The sequence below is a fragment of the Aotus nancymaae genome, unplaced genomic scaffold (genome assembly GCF_030222135.1).
Source record: "Aotus nancymaae isolate 86718 unplaced genomic scaffold, 86718_ANA_hifiasm-v0.15.2.pri h1tg000059l, whole genome shotgun sequence".
Lineage (NCBI taxonomy): Eukaryota > Metazoa > Chordata > Mammalia > Primates > Aotidae > Aotus > Aotus nancymaae.
Genome location: NW_026988473.1, coordinates 42580797 through 42600556, shown reverse-complemented (window position 1 = coordinate 42600556; position 19760 = coordinate 42580797). Strand labels below are relative to the sequence as shown.

The window sequence follows — 19760 nt, the reverse complement described above, 5'->3', positions numbered from 1 at the left end:
GCTTCTTTGGAGACAATCTGCCTTCTCCCATTCCTTAACCAGTGTTCCTTAAGGCTCCATCCTTAGCTGTTTCCTCTTCATCTTCTTATCTGTGCCCCTGGCTTCCTCCTGTGTGACGATAGCTATGTATGCTTTATTTATCACTAGATGCCTAGAGCACTGCATGCCATGGAATTGATGCCAGACAAATTTGTTGAGTGAATGAATGAATGAATGCATCTCAAATCTATACCCTTGCCTAGGAGTCTACTGGGGACAGTACCACCTCCACCACCACCATCATCATCCTACGAAAGACCTGGCATCTAGTTGGTGTTCCCTAAGTGCTGACCAAGTGAATGATGGACATGTTCCCAAGGGGCTCAGTCCCATGTTTTCACCATTTTAAAATTCCTCCTGGGCAGACAGTATGCCTTGTTCACACAGTTAAAGTTGTTTTGTCAAAGTTTGGCCCTGATGGTGGCAACAACATAGGAGTATGAGATACGTTTATTATTCAGCCATCATTTCCTGAACTAGGGCAGGAGCTGGTGCTGGGCATTCAGAGGACTAAGGCATGATCCATTCCCTAGAGGTGCTCAAAACGGGGCATAGGATAGGAATGTGGAGACCCAGGTGGAAGCTGTGGTGGGGCGTGGTGGGAACACAGGCTAGGACTCCACAGGCTCTGCTACTGACCCCTGACCCCTGAGTGGCATGTCCCAGGGCCTAAGCATGGCCCTCTGTAAAAACAGAAGGAAGGGCCAGACTCACCTGCATCTTGGGTCTCTGGTGTTGGGCTTCCGGGACCCAGATAAGGGGAGCTGGAGGTTGCACAGGCTGCCTCTTTGCTCTCCTAGAACATTTAGGGCTGAGTAATCTGAATCCAGCCTCCCCTGGGGAGGAGTAGCCACAGGCCAAGAAGAGCAGAGGCTGGGCGTGGACAGGCGCCCAAATTATGGTAATAAGCCGGCACTCCTGTCACTCTAGCTCGGGGAGGAGCTGAGCGCCCGGGAGGAGGGGCTGAGGGAGCCCTGGGCCAAAAGAGCAAGAGGGACCTGGGCTGCGGAGTGGAGGTGCGACCCTGCCTTGGCTCTGAGAAGCACCGCGGGAGCCTGGCCTTGTGCTCAGGTCCCCCGGTCCCCTCGCGTCCATGGGGGTCCCGGCGTCTGCGCTCTGCTGGCTGCTTTGTGTCTGGCTGCCCCAGGGTGAGCCGGCAGCCGAGTCCCTGCGGGTGCAGCGTCTCGGTGAGAGGCGTGTGGACTCAGGGAGGTCTCTGGCTTGAGGAAAAAGTAACGTTTAGAGGAACGGGCTGGGGCAGGTTGGAGAGAGGGAGGAAAGAGAGGTTTGAGGGAGAACAGAGGGATCCCCAGGAGGAGCGGTCAAGAGAGGAGGGACCCCGAAAGCAAGAGAGGCAGGCCTGTGACCGTGAGGGGAAAGTGTCCCAAGCGAGGCTGGGTGCAAGAGACCCGAGGTGGGGAACTAGAGAGAACTGGCGGCCAAGGAGTGAGAGGAAAGAGGGAGATCCTTGCTGGAGAAGGGTCGCCAGGAAGGGAGAGAAAGGATTTGAGAAGGCTGCAGGGAGGGAGAATGGGGCAGTGCCTGGTGGTGTGGGAGAGGCTTTCTAGCAGCTGGGGTCGGGTGGTGGGAGGCCCCAACAAAGAGAAGCACAACTCGAGTGGAGAATGATCCCCTCCCTAGTCTCAGCACCGGCTCCGTGGAGCAGTGCAGAGCTGCGGCCAGAGCCAGCCGGGGAAACCAGGTGAGTAGATGTGAGCTGTGGCAGCCCCACCCATAGCCCCCACCTGTATTTCTGGCATTGGCGACCCCAGGGCTTTAGCACTTAGGGTGGAATAGGCCTGGTGACGGCAGGGAGGCATAACCCATCCTGGCCACCGATTCAAACCAGACTCGTTTCTCCTTCAGCAGCAGCCACCAGGAGGCGGCCATTGCCATAGGGGATGCTGTTACAGTGATGGGAGGTCAGGTAAGGGGGCGCCTGGGGAGGGGGCTTCACTGGGCAGGAGCTCATTTCTGTCTGGATCTGAGGCTGGCAGGGAACTCTGTAGGTTACAGGACGGGTCTCTGGACTTGTTCAGAAGGAGACAAACAAACTCCTGCTATATGTCTGAGGTCTGCAGATTCCTAAAACCCTTCTATTCCTGCTTTCCTAATCTCTTGGGGGTCTGTAGCCCAGTCTTTTTTTTTTTTTTAGGAGAGGTGGGCACCAGTGCTCTTTCAGGAGGGAGCTGAGCTCTCCCTTCCAGCAGGTAAAAGTAGAAAGATGAACGTTTAGAAGAATGGAGTTTTATTTTCCCTGACTGGTCTGCGAAGACCCTCAACCCTGTCAGAGGCCCCTCTCCATACCCGGAGCAGAGCCCCAAGAATGCTACTGAGAGGCAAGACAGAAACTAGGCCACCTGGTGGAAGTTGCGAGGAAGGATTGGTCAAGAAGCAGAGCCTGGAACTCTTATCCTTTGGGCCTTTTTTCCTTTTTTCTTTCTTTCTTTCTTTCTTTTTTTTTATTTGAGTTAGGGGTCTTGGTCTGTGGCACAGGCTGGAGTGCAGTGGCGCAATCACAGCTCACTGCAGCCTCGACTTCCTGGGCTCAAGTGATCCTCCTGCCTCAGTTACCTGAGTAGCTAGGACTATAGGTGTGTGCCACTGTGCCTGGCTGAATTTCAATTTTTTTTGGTAGAGACAGAGTCTCACTATGTTGCTCAGGCTGGTCTTGAACTCCTGGCCTCAAGTGATCCTTCTGTGTCAGCCTCCCAAAGTGCTGGGATTAGGCATGAGCTGCTGAGCCCAGCCTTTATCCTTTAAGTCTTGACCATTCTACTATTGCCCATCTTCCTAAGGTCTTCTGTGTTTGTGGGAGAGGTGGCAGTTTTCTTTTCTCCCTTTGCCAAACTTCTTTGGTCTCTGGATCAGGTGATTCATGTCCACTTTCTAATCCTGCCCTGCATAAATTTCCCTCACCTGCAGCTAGGTCCCCCAAAGCAGCTGAGCCTCAGCTCAAGTGCCCCAGCAATCAGCTCTGGGGAGCCCCTTGGGTCAGCAGGTTGGGGAGAATCATTTATAACAGCAATGAGTCCCAACTCCTGCCCTTTGGAAATAGACATGAAGGTCCCAAGGTGGAATGAGAGGGGATAGGGTGGGTGTGCTTCTTTTCTGGTGTGGATTTCCTGGATCTTTTACTTCTTTGCCCACTCTTCCAGGCCCTAAGATTTAGAATCACAGTCAAATACAGTTTGAGTTGGAAGGTAATGGAGCCATTTTTTTGTAGGTAGGGAAGTTGAGGTGGATGGATGACTTGCAGGGGTCCCACAATGAGCAGGTGGAGCTAAGTCTCCTGGCAGAGCCAGGCCGTGCACTCAGGACTCCAGGAGTCCCTGTGTTTTAGTGGGGGAGATGACCCTTCTCCAAACACTTCATTTCCCTGCGGGCATGCTCCTGTGCAGCTTTCCAGGGTAGGCATCCTCCTTTTCCCAGGGGAAGAGGCACCAGTGAGTGGACCGGGCAAGCCAGGCAGGTTTCTCACACTGCTCCTTAGAGCAACAAGGGATTAGAATGGCCTCCCTCTAAGGTGACAGGATTGTGGGGTGGGGGACTCAGGCCCATGTGCCAGGGATACTTTGAGGGCTCCTGTTTGGAATGCCCTCTTCAGGAAGTGGGGATGGGCCCCAGACCAGTAGGCAACCAATCTTCATTTCAGTGCTGTCCCCTCCTGCAGAGCTCAACCACTCTCTAGAGAATTGTTGCACACAGGAGTCCGTGAACTTGGATGGGGAAAAATAAAAACACATTGTTATTTGCAGGAACCTCAATCCAACTGAAATTCAGCATCTGTTTCAATTATTATTATAGTCTACAAACCACAGGAGTATTTGCACTGTTTTGACTGTCACCAATAGACATCACGGATATTTTCCTACCACTTATAGTTGTTGCCGTCTCAAGATGTCATTCTGTTCATCACTACTTCAAAATTTTGGCAGTGATAAGGCCCACTGCTAGATCTTTTATTTAATGTGTTATTAAAGAAGCTCAAATATTACTAAATTACATTTTTTTTTTTTGAGATGGAGTTTCACTCTTGTTGTTCAGGCTGGAGTGAAATGGCGTGATCTTGGCTCACTGCAACCTCTGCCTCCCAGGTTCAAGCGATTCTCCTGCCTCAGCCTCCTAAGTAGCTGGGATTACAGGCACGCGCCACCATGCCTAGCTAGTTTTGTATTTTTAGTAGAGACAGGGTTTCTCCATATTGGTCAGGCTGGTCTTGAACTCCCGACCTCAGCTCATCCACCTGCCTTGGTCTCCCAAAAGTGCTGGGATTACAGGCATAAGCCACCGCACCTGGCCTAAATTATACGTTTTTATAAAATATTTTCATAAAATGATACTGCACTGTAAGTGATTTTCTTTGAGACTTTATCCTTTATTTTGTGTATTTAAAAACATTATTCTGAGGTGTCCACATAAGTTTCACTAGATTATCATAAATGATTAAGAGCACCTGATTGATTAACCCCTGAAGATGAATCATTTGGACAGGATTTAAGGAATCCTTTAGAAAATGGCTTTGACTCTGCACTGCGGGTTGTCTTATCCTCATAACTCACCTATCTCAGAGGCCACATCTGAAGTGAGAGTGAAGTGTGAAGACACAAAGACTGAGTTTAATGACAGCTCTCAGGTGGCTACAGGATGGGGTTGTTTCCCTTGACCCAGCCCTCTCCTATTTCCTGTGGTCTCTAAGGGCCCGGTGAGATAGATTAGTACCCAGGTGCGAAGACTGACTCCTGGGGCTGGGCCTGGGTCAGCTGGGTAAGGATTGCTAAGGAGAACCTGGGAACCCGAGGCCAAAGTGGGTGAGGACACCAGAACCTGGCAAAGATGTCAGAAAGACAGTGAAGATGAAGGGCAGTGCGTCAGGGAACCAGCTGGCCTGGCTGTGCCTGCCAGGGTGGGACAAGGAGCTGGGGTTGGCTCCAGGGTCCAAGGTTCGGAATATTTCCTATGTTCCAGTCCTTTGCTGGATGGCTGCAAGGGAGGATGACGTGTGAGGTAAATACCTACAGCGCAATTGCTGGCTTTTTGGCCCTGTGAACATGCACATAAGCTCCATCAGGGCAGGGACTCTGCCCTGTTCACTGTACCTAGCACAGCGCCTGACACATGGTTCTGGGGATGTTGTAGAAAGGAGGAGGCTGAGCCTCTAAGGGAGGGGAAGTTGACTGTGCCCAGGATGCCGGTACCAGGTGACATTAGAGGTCTTGGACTGGGGTTCTGAGAGGGCCAGTGTCCAAGTCATCTAGCTGTGTGGTGATTGAACACCGATGTTGTTAGACAGTCCTGATTTCAGGAGTTCGTGTCTGGAGAGACCATGCTCTGGGAATTCTGTCTGGAAAACAGGGCTTCTTAGCCACACTTGTCCTGTCTCCTCGGACCTGAGCTGTTAGGGCAGCAGTCCTGACTGGGAGCTGGGTGGCGGGGCAGTGGGTGGTGATCCGTGGGCTGCTGTTTTTGCTGTTCTTGGAAGAGCCTAAGAGGAAGGTTGGGGTGGGGATAGCTGTGGGGATGAGGTGTTCCCCTGACCTGGGGTGAGGGGCCGCCTTTGTTCCTTAGCTCTTCCTCAGGCTGTTTATCTAGATAAGGGATCGTGCATGAGGCTGTGGAGGACATGAGGGTTTACTGGGAGGAGGGAAGAGGGGAGGCTGGCGGGTACTGGGGCATGGAGGGGAGGGGGTGTGTTCTGGCCATGGGCCTCATGCTCTGCCACAGAGATGCCACTTGGGAAGGTCAGAGCTAGGCCTTTGTTCCTCTGAGCCCAGGGCAGGCCCAAACACTCTTCTCTGCCTCTCAAAGGCACCAGGCAAGGAGTGGCTGGGCACTGAGGGAAGGGCTTCTTCCTCTAAGAGATGAACAGGGAGGGCCGTGGCCACCAGGAAGCTGGCCAGGAACCTGCCCTGAGGTCAGCCCTCAGTGTGTTCTCTTCCTCCTGTCTTTACAAGCAGCCTGAAGCCCTGGACGCTGTGGCCATGTCTTCCCGGGAAAGACGGCTCCATCGAGCCAAGTGTGCCCCATCCTGTAAGTGGCACCTTCGCTGTGGCCCGTGGGTTGTGCGTGGGAGGGCCCCAGCCCACGGAGAAGCTGAGAGGGCAGATGGGGCTTCCCTCAGACCTCCATGACCCCTCTTCTCTGCTCGAAGTCTCCTTCTACCTGCCCCAGCCTTGGTCTCCCTCCATTTTGCATTCTCCTCCCTGCCTGTGGAGAGATTCCTCTCTAGAGTCCTGTTCTTATGACCACGGTCCTGGACTTCCCTCACAGGCTGACTCCAGTGAGGCTGTGCTTTGTTATCTAGTGGTGGTTTCCCCTCCATCTCACCCTGGTTCTGTGGCTGCTCTCTACTTCCCATGCCATTGCCCTTCATCCTGTTTTCTGTAGCCCCCCTACCTGTCCTGTGTCCATGGCCGCCCTCACCTGTCCTGGGTCTGTAGCTTCTCCTCCCACCTGTCCTGTGTCCCGCACCCATCCTGTGTCTGTCCCTACCTCCTCTCACCTGTCCTGTGTCCCCACCTGTCCTGTGTCCCCACCTGTCCTGTGTCCCCCACCTATCCTGTGTCCCTCACCTGTCCTGTGTCCCCCACCTGTCCTGTGTCCCCACCTGTCCTGTGTCCCCCACCTGTCCTGTGTCCCCACCTGTCCTGTGTCCCCCACCTATCCTGTGTCCCTCACCTGTCCTGTGTCCCCCACCTGTCCTGTGTCCCCCACCTGTCCTGTGTCCCTCACCTGTCCTGTGTCCCTCACCTGTCCTGTGTCCCTCACCTGTCCTGTGTCCCTCACCTGTCCTATGTGCCCCACCTGTCCTTTGTTCCTCACCTGTCCTGTGTCCTCCACCTATCCTGTGTCCCTCACCTGTCCTGTGTCCCTCACCTGTCCTGCGTCCTCCACCTGTCCTGTGTCCCCACCTGTCCTGTGTCCCCCACCTGTCCTGTGTCTGTCCCTACCTCCTCTCACCTGTCCTGTGTTCCCCACCTGTCCTGTGTCCTCACTTGTCCTGTGTCCCCCACCTATCCTGTGTCCCTCATCTGTCCTGTGTCCCCACCTGTCCTGTGTCTGTCCCTACCTCCTCTCACCTGTCCTGTGTTCCTCACCTGTCCTGTGTCCCCACCTGTCCTGTGTCCCCCACCTGTCCTGTGTCCCCACCTGTCCTGTGTCCCCCACCTGTCCTGTGTCCCCCACCTGTCCTGTGTCCCCACCTGTCCTGTGTCCCTCACCTGTCTTGTGTCCTCCACCTGTCCTGTGTCCCCACCTGTCCTGTGTCCTCCACCTGTCCTGTGTCCCCACCTGTCCTCTCACATCATGGCTCCTTCCCTTACCACCCTTGCTTTGTTTTGTCTCCTCTTCACATGTGGCTGTTCTTGCTACAGGCCTCTCCCCTGTTGCCTGGTTCCCCCTGTGGCCTCTTCCCCAGTATGTGGAGCAGTGAGGAGGAGCAGCACCAGCAGATCTCTGGGCAGACCCCCTGCTCACCTACATGCTCCCCATTCTCAGTTCCTCCTGCCTTGCTTGCTGGCCAGGAACAGCTCTAGGAACTGAAGGCCCAGGTGGTGCTGGCCTGGGGGCCACCTGATGCATATTGGAGGCAGATGCCCTGCCACCCCACCCCACCTGCCTGACAGAGATGGGGCAGGGCTGTGGTCAGAGGCACCAGCTTGTGCCCACACTCAGGCTACCTGCTGAGGAATGTTGGGGCTGGGGCTGTCCTGGGGGTCTGGGTCCTGTGAAGCCTGAGAGCGCTGCCTCCCTGGGTTCTGCCAATCTCAGCTTGATGGGGCAATGCCTCTGTGTCTCCCATGCAGACTTGTTCTCCTGCTTCAATGGTGGTGAGTGTGTGCACCCAGCCTTCTGTGACTGCAGACGCTTCAATGCCACTGGACCTCGCTGCCAGATGGGTGGGTCTGGGCTCCACCCCACCCCTGGGAGAGACCATGGTTCAGGGAAAGCTAGGGGGAAAGGGGGTAGCACTTCCAGGGCTGGAACCCACCAGCCTCTGGCTTGGTGCCCACTGAAGCTACACAGAGAGGTTCTCTTTTCCCTGCCTCAGTGTACAATGCCGGCCCTGAGAGGGACAGCATTTGCCGGGCGTGGGGGCAGCACCATGTGGAGACATTTGATGGGCTCTACTACTACCTCGCCGGGAAGGGCAGCTACACGCTGGTGGGGCGCCATGAGCCCGAGGGACAGAGCTTCTCCATCCAGGTGAGGCCTCCCCTGCCCTGCCTGTCCAGGAAGGTTTCTTTAGGCCCTGGAGGCTGCAGTGGGCTGGTCTCTGCTTGTCAGGGTTGGAGAGACTGGCCCCTTCTTTGCATAACCCCCAGCTACCGCCCAGGCAGTCTGCACCTGGAAGGAGCTGGGGGCTCCACAGCTCTCGCTCACCCACTCACCCTGGCCATTCATTCACTGAGCCGCTCATTCATCAGGTATTTATTAAGTGCACACTGTACTCTTTTCTGGCATAAGGTTTGGTGTTGGGAGGCCCTGTAGACGCAACACAGATGTAGTCTTTGTCCTCACAGAACTTATAGTTTAATGAAGAAAGACATTATCTCAGATGACTCATTTCAAGTGCAACTGAGTGCTACTGAGGAGAAATGCCATATGCTAAAAGAACATGTCCTGAAAACCTAATCATGTTTATTGGGAAGGACGGTGACCCGGGAAAGCTTCCTGGAGAAAGTAACATTTAAGTTGGGATCTAAGGAATGAATTGGAGTTAGCCAAGTGAAGAGTAGGAGAGTGTGGGCAGACTTGAGAACATTCTGGGCAAAAAGATCAGTGGGTGTTTAGAAAGAGAATAGTGCCTCAGAGCACATGATAGAGGTCCTGGATGACTCAGTTTAGAGTCACCTCCCCTAAGAAGCCCTCCTGGATCCCCTGACCTTCCAAGCTGGCTGAGGAACTCCTCACTGGGTAACTCAAAGTTCCACATTATGACCCTGTCATTGTATTTCTCTTACAAAGGTCTGGTTTTGGGTTGGTTTCCTCTGCCAGCTGTGAGCTTTCTAGGCCAGGGGCCATGTCTTTCTGTTTCACAGTGCCTGGATGGGTGCTCAGTGAAGGTTTGTGAAGTATAGGAACACATGTGTGAAAGCCACTATCAGGCAAGCCTGATTTTCATGCCTTGCCGGTGTGCTAAACCAGGAGTCACCTTCAGCCACAGCTCAATACCCCTCCACCTGGAGGAAAGTCTCTTTGGAGAACCAGCTCTGTTGGAGGGCACCATGGTTAGTACCAACTTAGGCTCAAGGGACTGAGGGTGTGGGGAGTCTCTGGTGTTCAGTGTCTCCCTTCTACCAGCCATTTGTGATCCTTCTGTCTCAGGCATGGACCTATGAGCCTGCCCTAGGGACCATGCCCTGGATGGACTGGGAACTGCAACCAATTTCCCTGTCTCTGCCTCGGCCTGTCACATAGTAGAGATTTTCATGACCCATCATTTCGTGATGGATATGTTACAGTTACTTAGACAGATGGGTTGCCATACATTCGTGGGTTACAAAATCAACTTAACAAATAACCATCATAAAAAATGAGACAAAGAAAATAGAAAATATTGTAAGAATGCATTACATGATAGGGATAAGTATTACGTTGTAAAACTTTCAGTTATATATATTACTTATTGTGGGTCATGGTCACAAAAGTGTGAAAACCCTTTAGTTAGACCATGGGGGAGCTTTCGCAGTTCCCACTTGAAGTGGCTCCAGCTTGCTTAATCACACTGAACAGTAATCTGGTGGAAGGTGCGTTCCTGGGAAGAGTTTCCACACTTGCCAGGGGTAAGCTCTGGGAAGCTCTCCCCACAACCCCACCCCGTCCTTTGGGTCTATGGTCTTTGAAGTCTGGGTTCTGTCTGAACAGGGGGCAGAGGAGATGTGTCTGTGTGTGTGTTTGACAGCAGCACGGGAGCTGCATGTGTGCCTGTGTGTGTAGGGGAAGGTACAATCCATACCTGCCAGGGGAGTGGGGGAAGGGGAGTTTGTATATAGCGTGTGCACTGAGAGTGTCATGTGAGAATTCATGGAGTGTGTATAGAAGCGTGTGTTTGTGTTCTGTATGAGTGTGAAATGGTGTGAGTATGTCTGTTGGCCTTCAATCTGTTGGGGTAGCCTGGGTAGGATAAACCAAAAGGTTCAGAAATAGGGAGATGGCATGATTGACTGGGAAGAGCCCTGGAATCGAGCCATCCAGACCTGGGCTAGAATCCCAGCTCTGCGATTTCCTAGTTCTGTGTGTGTGCGGTCTTAGTCACTTCACCTCTCTGTGAATCCATTGTCTCCCCTCTGTGACGTATAGAGACTGGGTGAGATCACAGAGGAAAGGCAGTTGGTATGCAGGAGACAGGCCATTAGCATTAGTGGAAACTCAACAAGGTGCAAAGCTCAGGGTCAGGCCTGTAGCAGAAACCTGCAAACCGCCCTCTGAACTCCCTACTCAGGTGCACAATGACCCGCAGTGCGGCTCTTCCCCCTACACCTGCTCCAGGGCTGTCAGCCTCTTCTTTGCCGGTGAGCAGGAGATCCATCTGGCCAAGGAGGTCACCCATGGAGGCGTGAGGTAACTCGATAACACCTTCTACACTGAGCTGGCCTATCCCTGACACTGGTCGTGATGGATGGGTGAGCATCCGCTCTTCTCAAGCCCAAAGGAAATTGTTTTTCTGGGGACAAACAGCAATTTCTACCATCTGGGCAGAAGCATACCAGTGGGTCACTGGGTTTCTTGACACTGGGTTTTTGAAGAATGATGATTTCTTTTTTTTCCAGGAACCCTCAGACCTTGTTAGTTTCCAGACAGTAGGCTTTCAGGAAAATAGAGTTTTCCAGAGAGTTGAGAGTTTACCATGATAAACATGCTTACTTTTCCTTCCCAAAATTTTACAGAATCTTCCCAAATGGATCATCCACAGTTTCTGCCTCCTCCCAGCAGATTCTGAGCACACTTTTACCCACTTCTGATGACACCGGGTCATTGTGAATGTCAGTTATCTTGCTGGGCCATCAAGGATGCCGGGGAGACCACCAAAGGATTGATGACCCCTTGCTCCATGCTAAATGGCCCCAGACTGTGGTCCTTTGTGAAATCTTTCTTGCGTCTTTTCCTCACTGTTCTTTCCTTTCCTGGCTGTCCACTGTCTCTTCGTGTTGCCGCCAGGGGGTCTTCCTGTAATGACACTTCTCCCTGTCCTCATATGCTGCTTCATATCTGGAAACTGGGCAACCAAGTGTCTGGGGCTCAGTGTAAAATTAATGGCCAATAGGTTTCTCCTGTGAATAAAGAGTTGGTAAATGGGTCTTGTGCCTAGTTAGACACTACTTTTCTTTCTGTTTCCTGATATTTTGCTGGGTTGAAGGTTGCCAAATTCCAGATTGGCTAGTGGTGTCTGTACCAGGAGAACTGCGAAAGTGGTCAAGGCTGCTGGGCCTGGCATCTTTTCTTGCACTCCCAGCTTTCCTCCTCTCTTGGCTTCTTTTTCCGCTTGGTTCCTGCGCCTCACCAAAAAAATACAGCTGATGTTTGCTTATATTCTCTCCTGTCTGGGAGGAAGGAACTTGGAGTCACTTACTCTAAGATTTATCCCTGCCCGGGAAGTTGCCATTTTAAAAAACCTTTAAAGACAAAAGAATCTGGCTCTAATGGTATACTTCTAGGCACCTGGGAATTCTGGGAATTCACAGGGAGGGGAAGTGGGGGCCTTGGATTATGGGGTAGGGACTGGCTGTTCCTTCCGTGAAGGGAGGTGGTGTGGATATCCTGAAGCTCTGGGATGTGCCCTGCAGGGTCCCACTGCCACATGTGATGGGGAACGTGCGTCTGCAGCGGCTTGCCGGCTACATCATCGTGCGGCATCAGTCAGCCTTCACACTGGCCTGGGATGGCGCCTCGGCTGTCTATGTCAAGATGAGTCCCGAGTTCCTGGGCTGGACCCATGGGCTGTGCGGGAACAACAATGCTGACCCCCAGGATGACCTGGTGACCAGCTATGGTGAGGCACAGACAGGTGGCCTCTGAGAGGTTTCGGGGAGGAGGGGAACAGGTCAGGCTGGGAGGGGTCAGAGGGGACTTGGAACAGAGCCCTGCGGTAATGGTCATGGTATTAAAGATGCAGCGGAAGGCCAAGGGCCTCTTCCTAACAAATGTGTGCTCTTGGGCATGTTCTTAAAGTGCAGTCAACCTCAGGTTCCTCATCTGCAAAGATAGTCATGATGAGAATTCCCACTACTGTTGTGTGGGGATTGACCCTGCAATGTGGGGGATGGGGTGGGCAGGCAGGGAGCAGACGGCCAGAGACAGCCAGGAAGAGAATTGGCCCAGCTAAAGATACCCATGGAGGAGTGGTAGGAAGTAAGAGTGGAGCGTTCAGCGCCAAATTATGGTGGCTCTGGCCAGAAGGGTTGCAACCCCTTTTGAGTAACTACACCATACTAAACACTTTACATGCATCACCTCAAGTAGTCCTTGCAACAGTCTCACTGGGAGATTATGTTCCCTATGGCAAATACGGGGAAACTGAGGCTCAGAGAGGCACAGGAACTTGTTCAGGCTCACACACCAGTTCTCTTTCCAGTGCATGGTGCTGCGTCAAGTTTGGAGCCATAGGGAGCTACTGAAGGTTCCTGACCATTCTTGGCTATTACTACCAAACAGCTTTTTCAGGAGAATGGCTCAGTTGAGAAGCCCTGAATGGGATGGGAGCTCAGGAGACTGGATTCTTCAAAACTCCTTACCCATCCCTTGGCATCGACTTTCCCTCAGAGCCCTCTGTCCCTCCTGTCCACCCGACCCCACCGCTGCCCCATCGTTATGTCAGTTCCCTCCTCCAGGGAAGCTGACTGATGATGTGGCTGAGTTTGTGCACAGCTGGCAGGAGCAGGCCCCTAACCAGCCTCCAGGGCCCACAACCTCCTCCCTGCCTCGCCCACCATGCCTGCAGCAGAGCCCAGGAACCATGCAGGTCTGGACCCCAGGGAGAGGCTCCCCCACCCTAGAGCCTGGCTTGCTATCCAACTCTCGGAAAGCCACTGGCTGCAGGACCCCAGGGTGGCTGGTGCCCTTGGCCCCGTCCCTCTCTTCCCTACCCTTTCCCTTGGGCCCAAGTTGGGGTTCCGCATGGGGCTGTGTGTGGCTTTGCCAGCCTCTAGCCCTGGCTCCTGGCCCCTTCTTCTAGGGTGTGTATGAGAAATGTGAGGCTCTCCTGCGGCCCCCCTTTGATGCCTGCCATGCCTATGTCAGCCCTCTGCCCTTCACAGCCAGCTGCACCAGTGATCTCTGCCAGTAAGTGGGGGTGGTGTGGGCTATAGGGATCCCTCTAGTATTGGGGTGAGTGCTCAGCACATGGGCCACCAAGCTGAGTGAACCCAGGCACTGCCAGATCTGCTTCCCAAGGCTCAGAAATTCTTATCTGTATAGGTGGGACTGAGCTGCCTCATTCAAGTGAAGCCCGGAAATGGGGCTGGACCCCATCAGGGTCATACAACAAGTTAGTGGCAATGCTGGGACTAGAATCCAGGATTTGTGGCTCAAGTCTAGGGATCTGTGCACCTAGATGCCTTCCTGGGCAGCATTGCCAGCTGGGTGGAGAGGAGGGGGTTCCCTGAAGCCCTGGCAGTCTCTGGGATGCTGGCGGGCTGGTGGCACTTTGGGCTTTCTTCCAGTGTGACCCTTGGTTTCTCTGCACAGGTCAATGGGTGATGAGGCCACCTGGTGCCGGGCGCTGGCGGAGTATGCCCGGGCATGTGCCCAGGCAGGGCGGCCCCTGCAGGGCTGGAGGACCCAGCTCCTGCAATGCAGTAGGTGCAGCGCAGTAGTGGGCAGGGAGGGCGTCAGGCTGTGGGTGGCATTCTCAGGCCTCAGCTCAATGTCTTGTCCTGCTCAGAATCACAGTTATCAGAACTGTAAACCCCGAGGTTTTGTTGCCATGTGACAGATGAAAAACCTGAGGCTCAGAGTGGGAGGGACTAGCCTGGGTGATTCTCAGAGCCTCCCCTTGCAATTCCTCCTCCTTGTCAATATCCTGGGCCCCCAATGCTCCCTCTGGAACTAGAGAATTAGGAAAATCAAAGCCCTCCCTCCCATCCCCACCCCATGGCCTGGGGTAGGAGTTGGGTCCTGGCAGAGCTGGGGCCAGTAGCTGACAGACCATGGACTCCCTCCTTCCCAAGCTGTGCACTGCAAGGAGAAGGCCTTTACCTACAATGAGTGCATTGCCTGCTGCCCTGCCTCCTGCCAGCCCCGGGCATCCTGCGTGGACAGTGAGATCGCCTGTGTGGATGGCTGCTACTGCCCCAATGGTATGCTAGGGGCAGATGTAGGTGCCTGGCACCATCTTCCTGGCCTGGCACAGATGGGCATAAAGCAGGAGTTCAGAAGATGCCTGTTTGTGGAAGGAAGGAAGGAAAGAAGGATAGAAGGAAGGAAGGAAAGAAGGAAGGAAGGGAGGGAGGGAGGGAGGGAAGAAGGGAGGGAAGAAAGGAAGGAGGGAAGAAGGAAGGGAGGGAGGGAAAAAGGGAGAAAGGAAGAAGGAGGAGGGAGTGAGGGAGGAAGGAGCAAACAATTAACAAATAAATAAATGAATAAAAATGGTTTAAGGGAAGTGAGGGTGGGGGCAGAACAGCAGCCTCTTGAGAGATTCATCAGGACATTTGATTTCATAGGGGTATTTAAATTAATCAGGACTGCACTTCTTAAGGTGTGTATGATGAGAACAGGTCATTCACTTACATATACACATACATTTGTTTAAGCATGCATCTATGTGTGGGGACTTTATCCTGTTGTTTTTCAGTGTATAAATTTGCAGCACATCTATAATGTGCCACTCACTTGGCTAGGAGGATGGCTGAGATAAAAAACATAAAGATACAGGCATTGACTTTGGGGATCAGAATCTGGTTTCAGGGATAGGACACTCATATGACCAGTCTAAGGTATGATGAGGTGACGACCAGCTCAGGGGTTCAGATGAGAAAAAATATAGGAATTCAGAATGGGGAGAGGTTGTCAGGGAAGTCATTCCTGGAGGAGGTGGTGCCTGGCGCCCAAGCTGGTTTAGATGCGGTGACAGGCTTTTGAGAGGTGGTGAGGAGAAGCTCATGTGCAGGTTGGAGGTGGGGTTGTGGGCAGTTCTCTGAGCAAAGGTCTAGAGATGGGATTCTTTCACCAGAAGGTGTTCACTTCTGGCTTGAGCCAAGGATTTAGAGAGGAGAAAGTTTGGAAGTGAGTTAAGAGATGAAAGAAGTTAGATAAGGGGATCTTTATCGCAGGCCCAGGAGCCACGAATGGTTTGTGAACAGGGGCAGAGGTGAGTTAATTTGCCCTTTGCTATCATTCTAGGTCTCATCTTTGAGGATGGGGGCTGTGTGGCACCAGCTGAGTGTCCCTGTGAGTTTCACGGGACTATGTACCCACCTGGCTCTGTGGTGAAGGAAGACTGCAATGCTTGGTCTGTGTCCGCTGCCGGGAAGCGGGGTGTGGGGCATGGCTGCTGAGGCTTTCCACGAGGGTTGTCCATCTGGGATCTAGGGGCTCTTACTAAGTACCTTTGAGTCCCAGGGGAATCTCATTAGCTCCAATCCATGGGGGGAATCTCTACCACCCATTTTAGAGATGGGTGACTGAGAGCTGGGAACAGGCGCGCTGTGGGCCCTGCAGTTTCCCAGCATCTAGCCCTCGCCTGGAGGGGTGACCCCTTGCCTCCTTGGTCTCTGTGTTTTAGCACATGCACCGCGGGCAAGTGGGTGTGCAGCACAGCTGTCTGCCCAGGTATGTCTGACCCCCACCTTGCACGAGACTCCCTTCCACCAGTCTGATAGGTTTGGGACGAGGAACCTCTGGGGGCCAGGCCTGCTGCAGGTGGGGGTGTCACTCAGTTCCCTTGGCTAAGTCTGGGCCCCTTTGTTTCCTCAGAACCACTTTGCCTGATTAAGGGATGGCTCCAGCCCCTGCCAGGAAGGGTTTTCCATGAGAGAAGGGTTTGCCATGGGTTCTGTATATCTAAGGACCTTCCTGAGTTAGGTAGGGGGACTTGGATTGAGCCTGGTTCTCAAGGGCAGGCCCTGGTCTCCCCTCCGAGGGAGACCCCCCAGGGCAGGGCTGTGCCTCTCTTCAGAGAGTTCTCTGGGCACAGGCCTATGTCTCCCACTGCCCAGGGCTCTCAGAGGGCAGGCCTCATTCCTTACACTGCTCTGATTCCTGAGGGTGGGGTGCTGTGTCCTGCTTATGCTTGGAGCTTGCAGGGCAGAGTTCCCCTGGGGCAGCTCCCGTGGGTCAGTGGCCTTTCTCTGCCTCTCAGCTGAGTGCTCAGTGACTGGTGACATTCACTTCACAACCTTTGATGGCCGCCGGTACACGTTCCCCGCCACATGTCAGTACATCCTGGCCAAGAGCCGCTCCTCAGGCACCTTCACCGTGACATTGCAGAATGCCCCATGTGGCCTGGTAAGAGCTGGGGATCCCAGGCCCCATCCACCCAACTACCCCTGTCTACTGCCCCCAAGAGAGTCTGGGACTCAGGGCAAGGCTCTGGTCTTCCCATGGCCCCCACCTGCTGCCTCTTCTCTCTGGGCAGAGCCAGGGGCAGAAGACTGGGTTCCGGCCCCAGCACCTCTGCTGACTGAGAGTTACTTCCCTTTCCTGGGCCTCAGTGGGCTTTGGTTTTTGTTTTTAGATTTTACTACCTAAAATGTATATCTATATATACACACACACAAATATATATTTATATAAATTTATATACAATAGATAATATATAAATATACAATATGTAGTAAAATTTAAATCTATATATAAATTTTTATATATCTCTATATAATAAATATACATAAATATATAAAATATATAGTAAAATCTCAATCTCTATAGAAATATAAATATGTATATGAAAGTATAACACTGGCACCTACTTTTAAACCAATTAATTTATGAAACAAATCTCTTGTAGAATACATATTGACATTGAAACAGTTTAAAGAAATGTAGTTACTATCTACAAAAAGTTAGTTTTGATTGTTGGTTTCCTCCCATACTTTATGAGTCTTCACACATGAATTAAAACATTTTATATTCCACAATTTTTACAAAAGGACACTGTTCACTACTGCTATTTTTTTTTTTTTTTTTGAGATAGAGTCTTGCTCTGTTGCCTAGGCTGGAGTGGAATGGCACTATGTTGGCTCACTGCAACCTCCACCTTCCAGGTTCAAGCGATTCTCTTGCCTCAACCTCCCAAGTAGCTAGCTATTACAGGCATGCGTCACCACGTCCGGCTAATTTTTGTATTTTTAGTAGAAACAGGGTTTCACCATGTTGGTCAGGATGATCTCGAACTCCTGACCTCGTGATTTGACCTCCTTGGCCTCACAAAGTGCTGGGATTATAGGCGTGAGCCACTGCACCCAGCCTGCTATGGTCTTCATAAAGGACTTGACTTAAAATTTCAAATAAAAAAGAATTCAGGTTCTAGGATAACTGTGTCTTTTAAGAGCATTTTTATATAGAACCATTTGAACAGCATGCAAACAACTTCTTTTGTTGTTGCATACCTGTATTAGGAAAATTGCATCCAAATTCAAGAAAAATCCCAAAATATTTACTGCAATAAGCTCAAAACAATGTTAGAAAGACCAGTGTGAATGGCATACAGAAATCTCTTCCTTATAAATTATTAACTGGAATTCCTGATCATGGAGTGGGCCTCTGTGTTTTTTAAAAAAAATCTCTAAAATTGGTTTAATTCAACTTTATCTTCTCTGCTTCATTGGATTGCACCTTCAACATTTGTCCCTCTCTTCCTTCCTTCTTTTTTGCCATCCTTTTGTCTTTCCTTCTGCAAACATTGAATACCTATTTGTGCCAGAAGCTGAGCTGGGTGGAGACTAGGATGAATTAGAGGTGGCTCCGCCTTCCTGGGCCCTATAGTTTGGTGGGCAAGGCAGACAAGTGAACCTGTTGTAACTGGGCTTCGGCAGCTGTGAGAACATGGAGGGCACAGGGTGGATCTCCACGGGGGAACTTCTTGTTGTTGTTTTACTTGGGCTCTGGGTGGCAGGAGTGTGAAGTGGATCAGGAAAGACTTCCTAGAGGATATGACCCTTCAGCTGTGTCAGTCACCTGTGAACATAACTGAGAAAATGGCCAACGTGCAAGTCTGGGGTAGATGGGGGTCTGTTGCCTCTCAGCAGTGACTCTGCTGTCCCTGGGCTGATCATGCTCAGCCAGTCCTGGAAGCTCCAGTCTGGGCTGTGCCCAAGCTCCTCCCCAAACATCAGAGCAGGAGCTCACACCCACACCCAGGGCAGCTGCCCCCCAGCCCTGCCTCCCTGCTGGCCTTGCTCCAGCCCCCAGCACTGAGGGCCCTGAGTGTGAGCAGGCATCAGCTGAAGGTGTCACTCCATAGCCCTGGGGACACAGGCTGAACTGTGGATGAGGCGGAGGACTGGGTTTTCTTCTCCTTTTGGCCTGAGGGTCCCCTTCCCTTCTTTCTGCTAGAGAATGGCCTGGCCCTGCCTTGGCTGCTTTCTGAGTCAGGAGACGGCTCTTCCTCAAAAATGGAGTCATTCCCATAACATTCTGAGGGTGGCAAAAGACAGATAGGACCCACAGACACAGCCCAGCTGCTCCTTCCCACTCACAGAATTCTCAGGGCTATTGGGCCTCAGGGTCGCTTACTCAGCATCCTCCCAACATTTTTTTCTGTCACCCAGGCTGGAGTAAAGTGGCACAATCTCAGCTCACTGCAACCTCAACCTCCCAGGCTCAGTTGATCTTCCCACCTCAGCCTCCAGAGTAGCTCCTAAAGAGACATGATGACTGTATGTAATCTGGTATCCTGGATTATATGTAATCTGGTACCACAGGCACATGCCATCTGGCAGTTTTTTTTTTTTTTTTTTGTAGAGATGGGGGTTCATAATGTTACCCAGACTGGTCTTGAACTCCTGGGCTCATGCGATTCACTTGCTTCTGCCTCCCAATGTTGAGATTATAGGTGTGAGCCACCACATCAGGCCATCTTCTCTCTGGGCAGAGTCAGGGGCAGAAGACTGGTTTCCGGCCGAAGAGAAGAGAGAAGGTTCTGCAACCTTCTCTCTGCCATGTCCCTGATAGGCGGTGGGCCAGCCTTGGCCTGAGACAACCCTCTTCTTTGCAGGACAGTGCCTTTTGACAGCAGGTTCTTTTTATCTTGGGCCAGCTCTTCTCCTTGTACCTTCACCCACATCATGGACCCATGGAGTGCTAGCCCTGTGCCAGCTCTGTGCTGGGCATGGTGAGGTTACACAGAGGAATCAGACCCTGATCCAGGCTCCTGTGGCCTGTCGGGAGGTCAGCATGTTCTCAAAGAGCTTCCACACAAGCTACATGATCAGTGCCATCACAGGGAGTTCTGTGAAGGAAGAAATAGTCCTACAGGTCAGAAAAAAAAGGATCAGGGAAAACCTCATGAGAGAAGTGGCATTTGGGCTGAGTGGACTAAAAAGTGAGCCTAAAAAGAAATCAGGTATGCATGGGTAAGGAGAGGGAGGGAGGGCACACCAAGGGCTGATTAGATTATATGAGAAAAGCAACGAGGTTGGAATATTCCAGGATCCATTAAAGCAGATGCAGAAGGACTTGGCAACTGACTGACTGTCTGGTAAAGTTGGGAGTGTGTGGGAGGGAAGTCAAAGATGAAGCTGTGACTGCAATCCTTGGTGACCAGCACGGAGTGGGGTGGGGAC

At 52.2% G+C, this 19760-nt stretch overlaps 1 protein-coding gene across 1 annotated transcript in view; it reads left to right on the top strand.

The window, feature by feature from the left end:
* The first annotated feature begins 1023 nt into the window (after nt 1-1023).
* The window catches only part of OTOG (otogelin), a 95812-nt gene continuing 77075 nt past the window's right edge, over nt 1024-19760 (top strand). The window contains exons 1-15 of the mRNA XM_021675174.2: nt 1024-1226; nt 1681-1741; nt 1906-1966; nt 5994-6069; nt 7845-7937; nt 8090-8244; nt 10484-10602; nt 11826-12031; nt 12870-13000; nt 13214-13320; nt 13726-13835; nt 14208-14336; nt 15379-15487; nt 15761-15807; nt 16337-16482. Coding sequence (XP_021530849.2) covers nt 1133-1226; nt 1681-1741; nt 1906-1966; nt 5994-6069; nt 7845-7937; nt 8090-8244; nt 10484-10602; nt 11826-12031; nt 12870-13000; nt 13214-13320; nt 13726-13835; nt 14208-14336; nt 15379-15487; nt 15761-15807; nt 16337-16482 — 1644 coding nt within the window. The 5' untranslated portion in view covers nt 1024-1132. The remainder of the gene's footprint in view (nt 1227-1680; nt 1742-1905; nt 1967-5993; nt 6070-7844; nt 7938-8089; nt 8245-10483; nt 10603-11825; nt 12032-12869; nt 13001-13213; nt 13321-13725; nt 13836-14207; nt 14337-15378; nt 15488-15760; nt 15808-16336; nt 16483-19760) is intronic.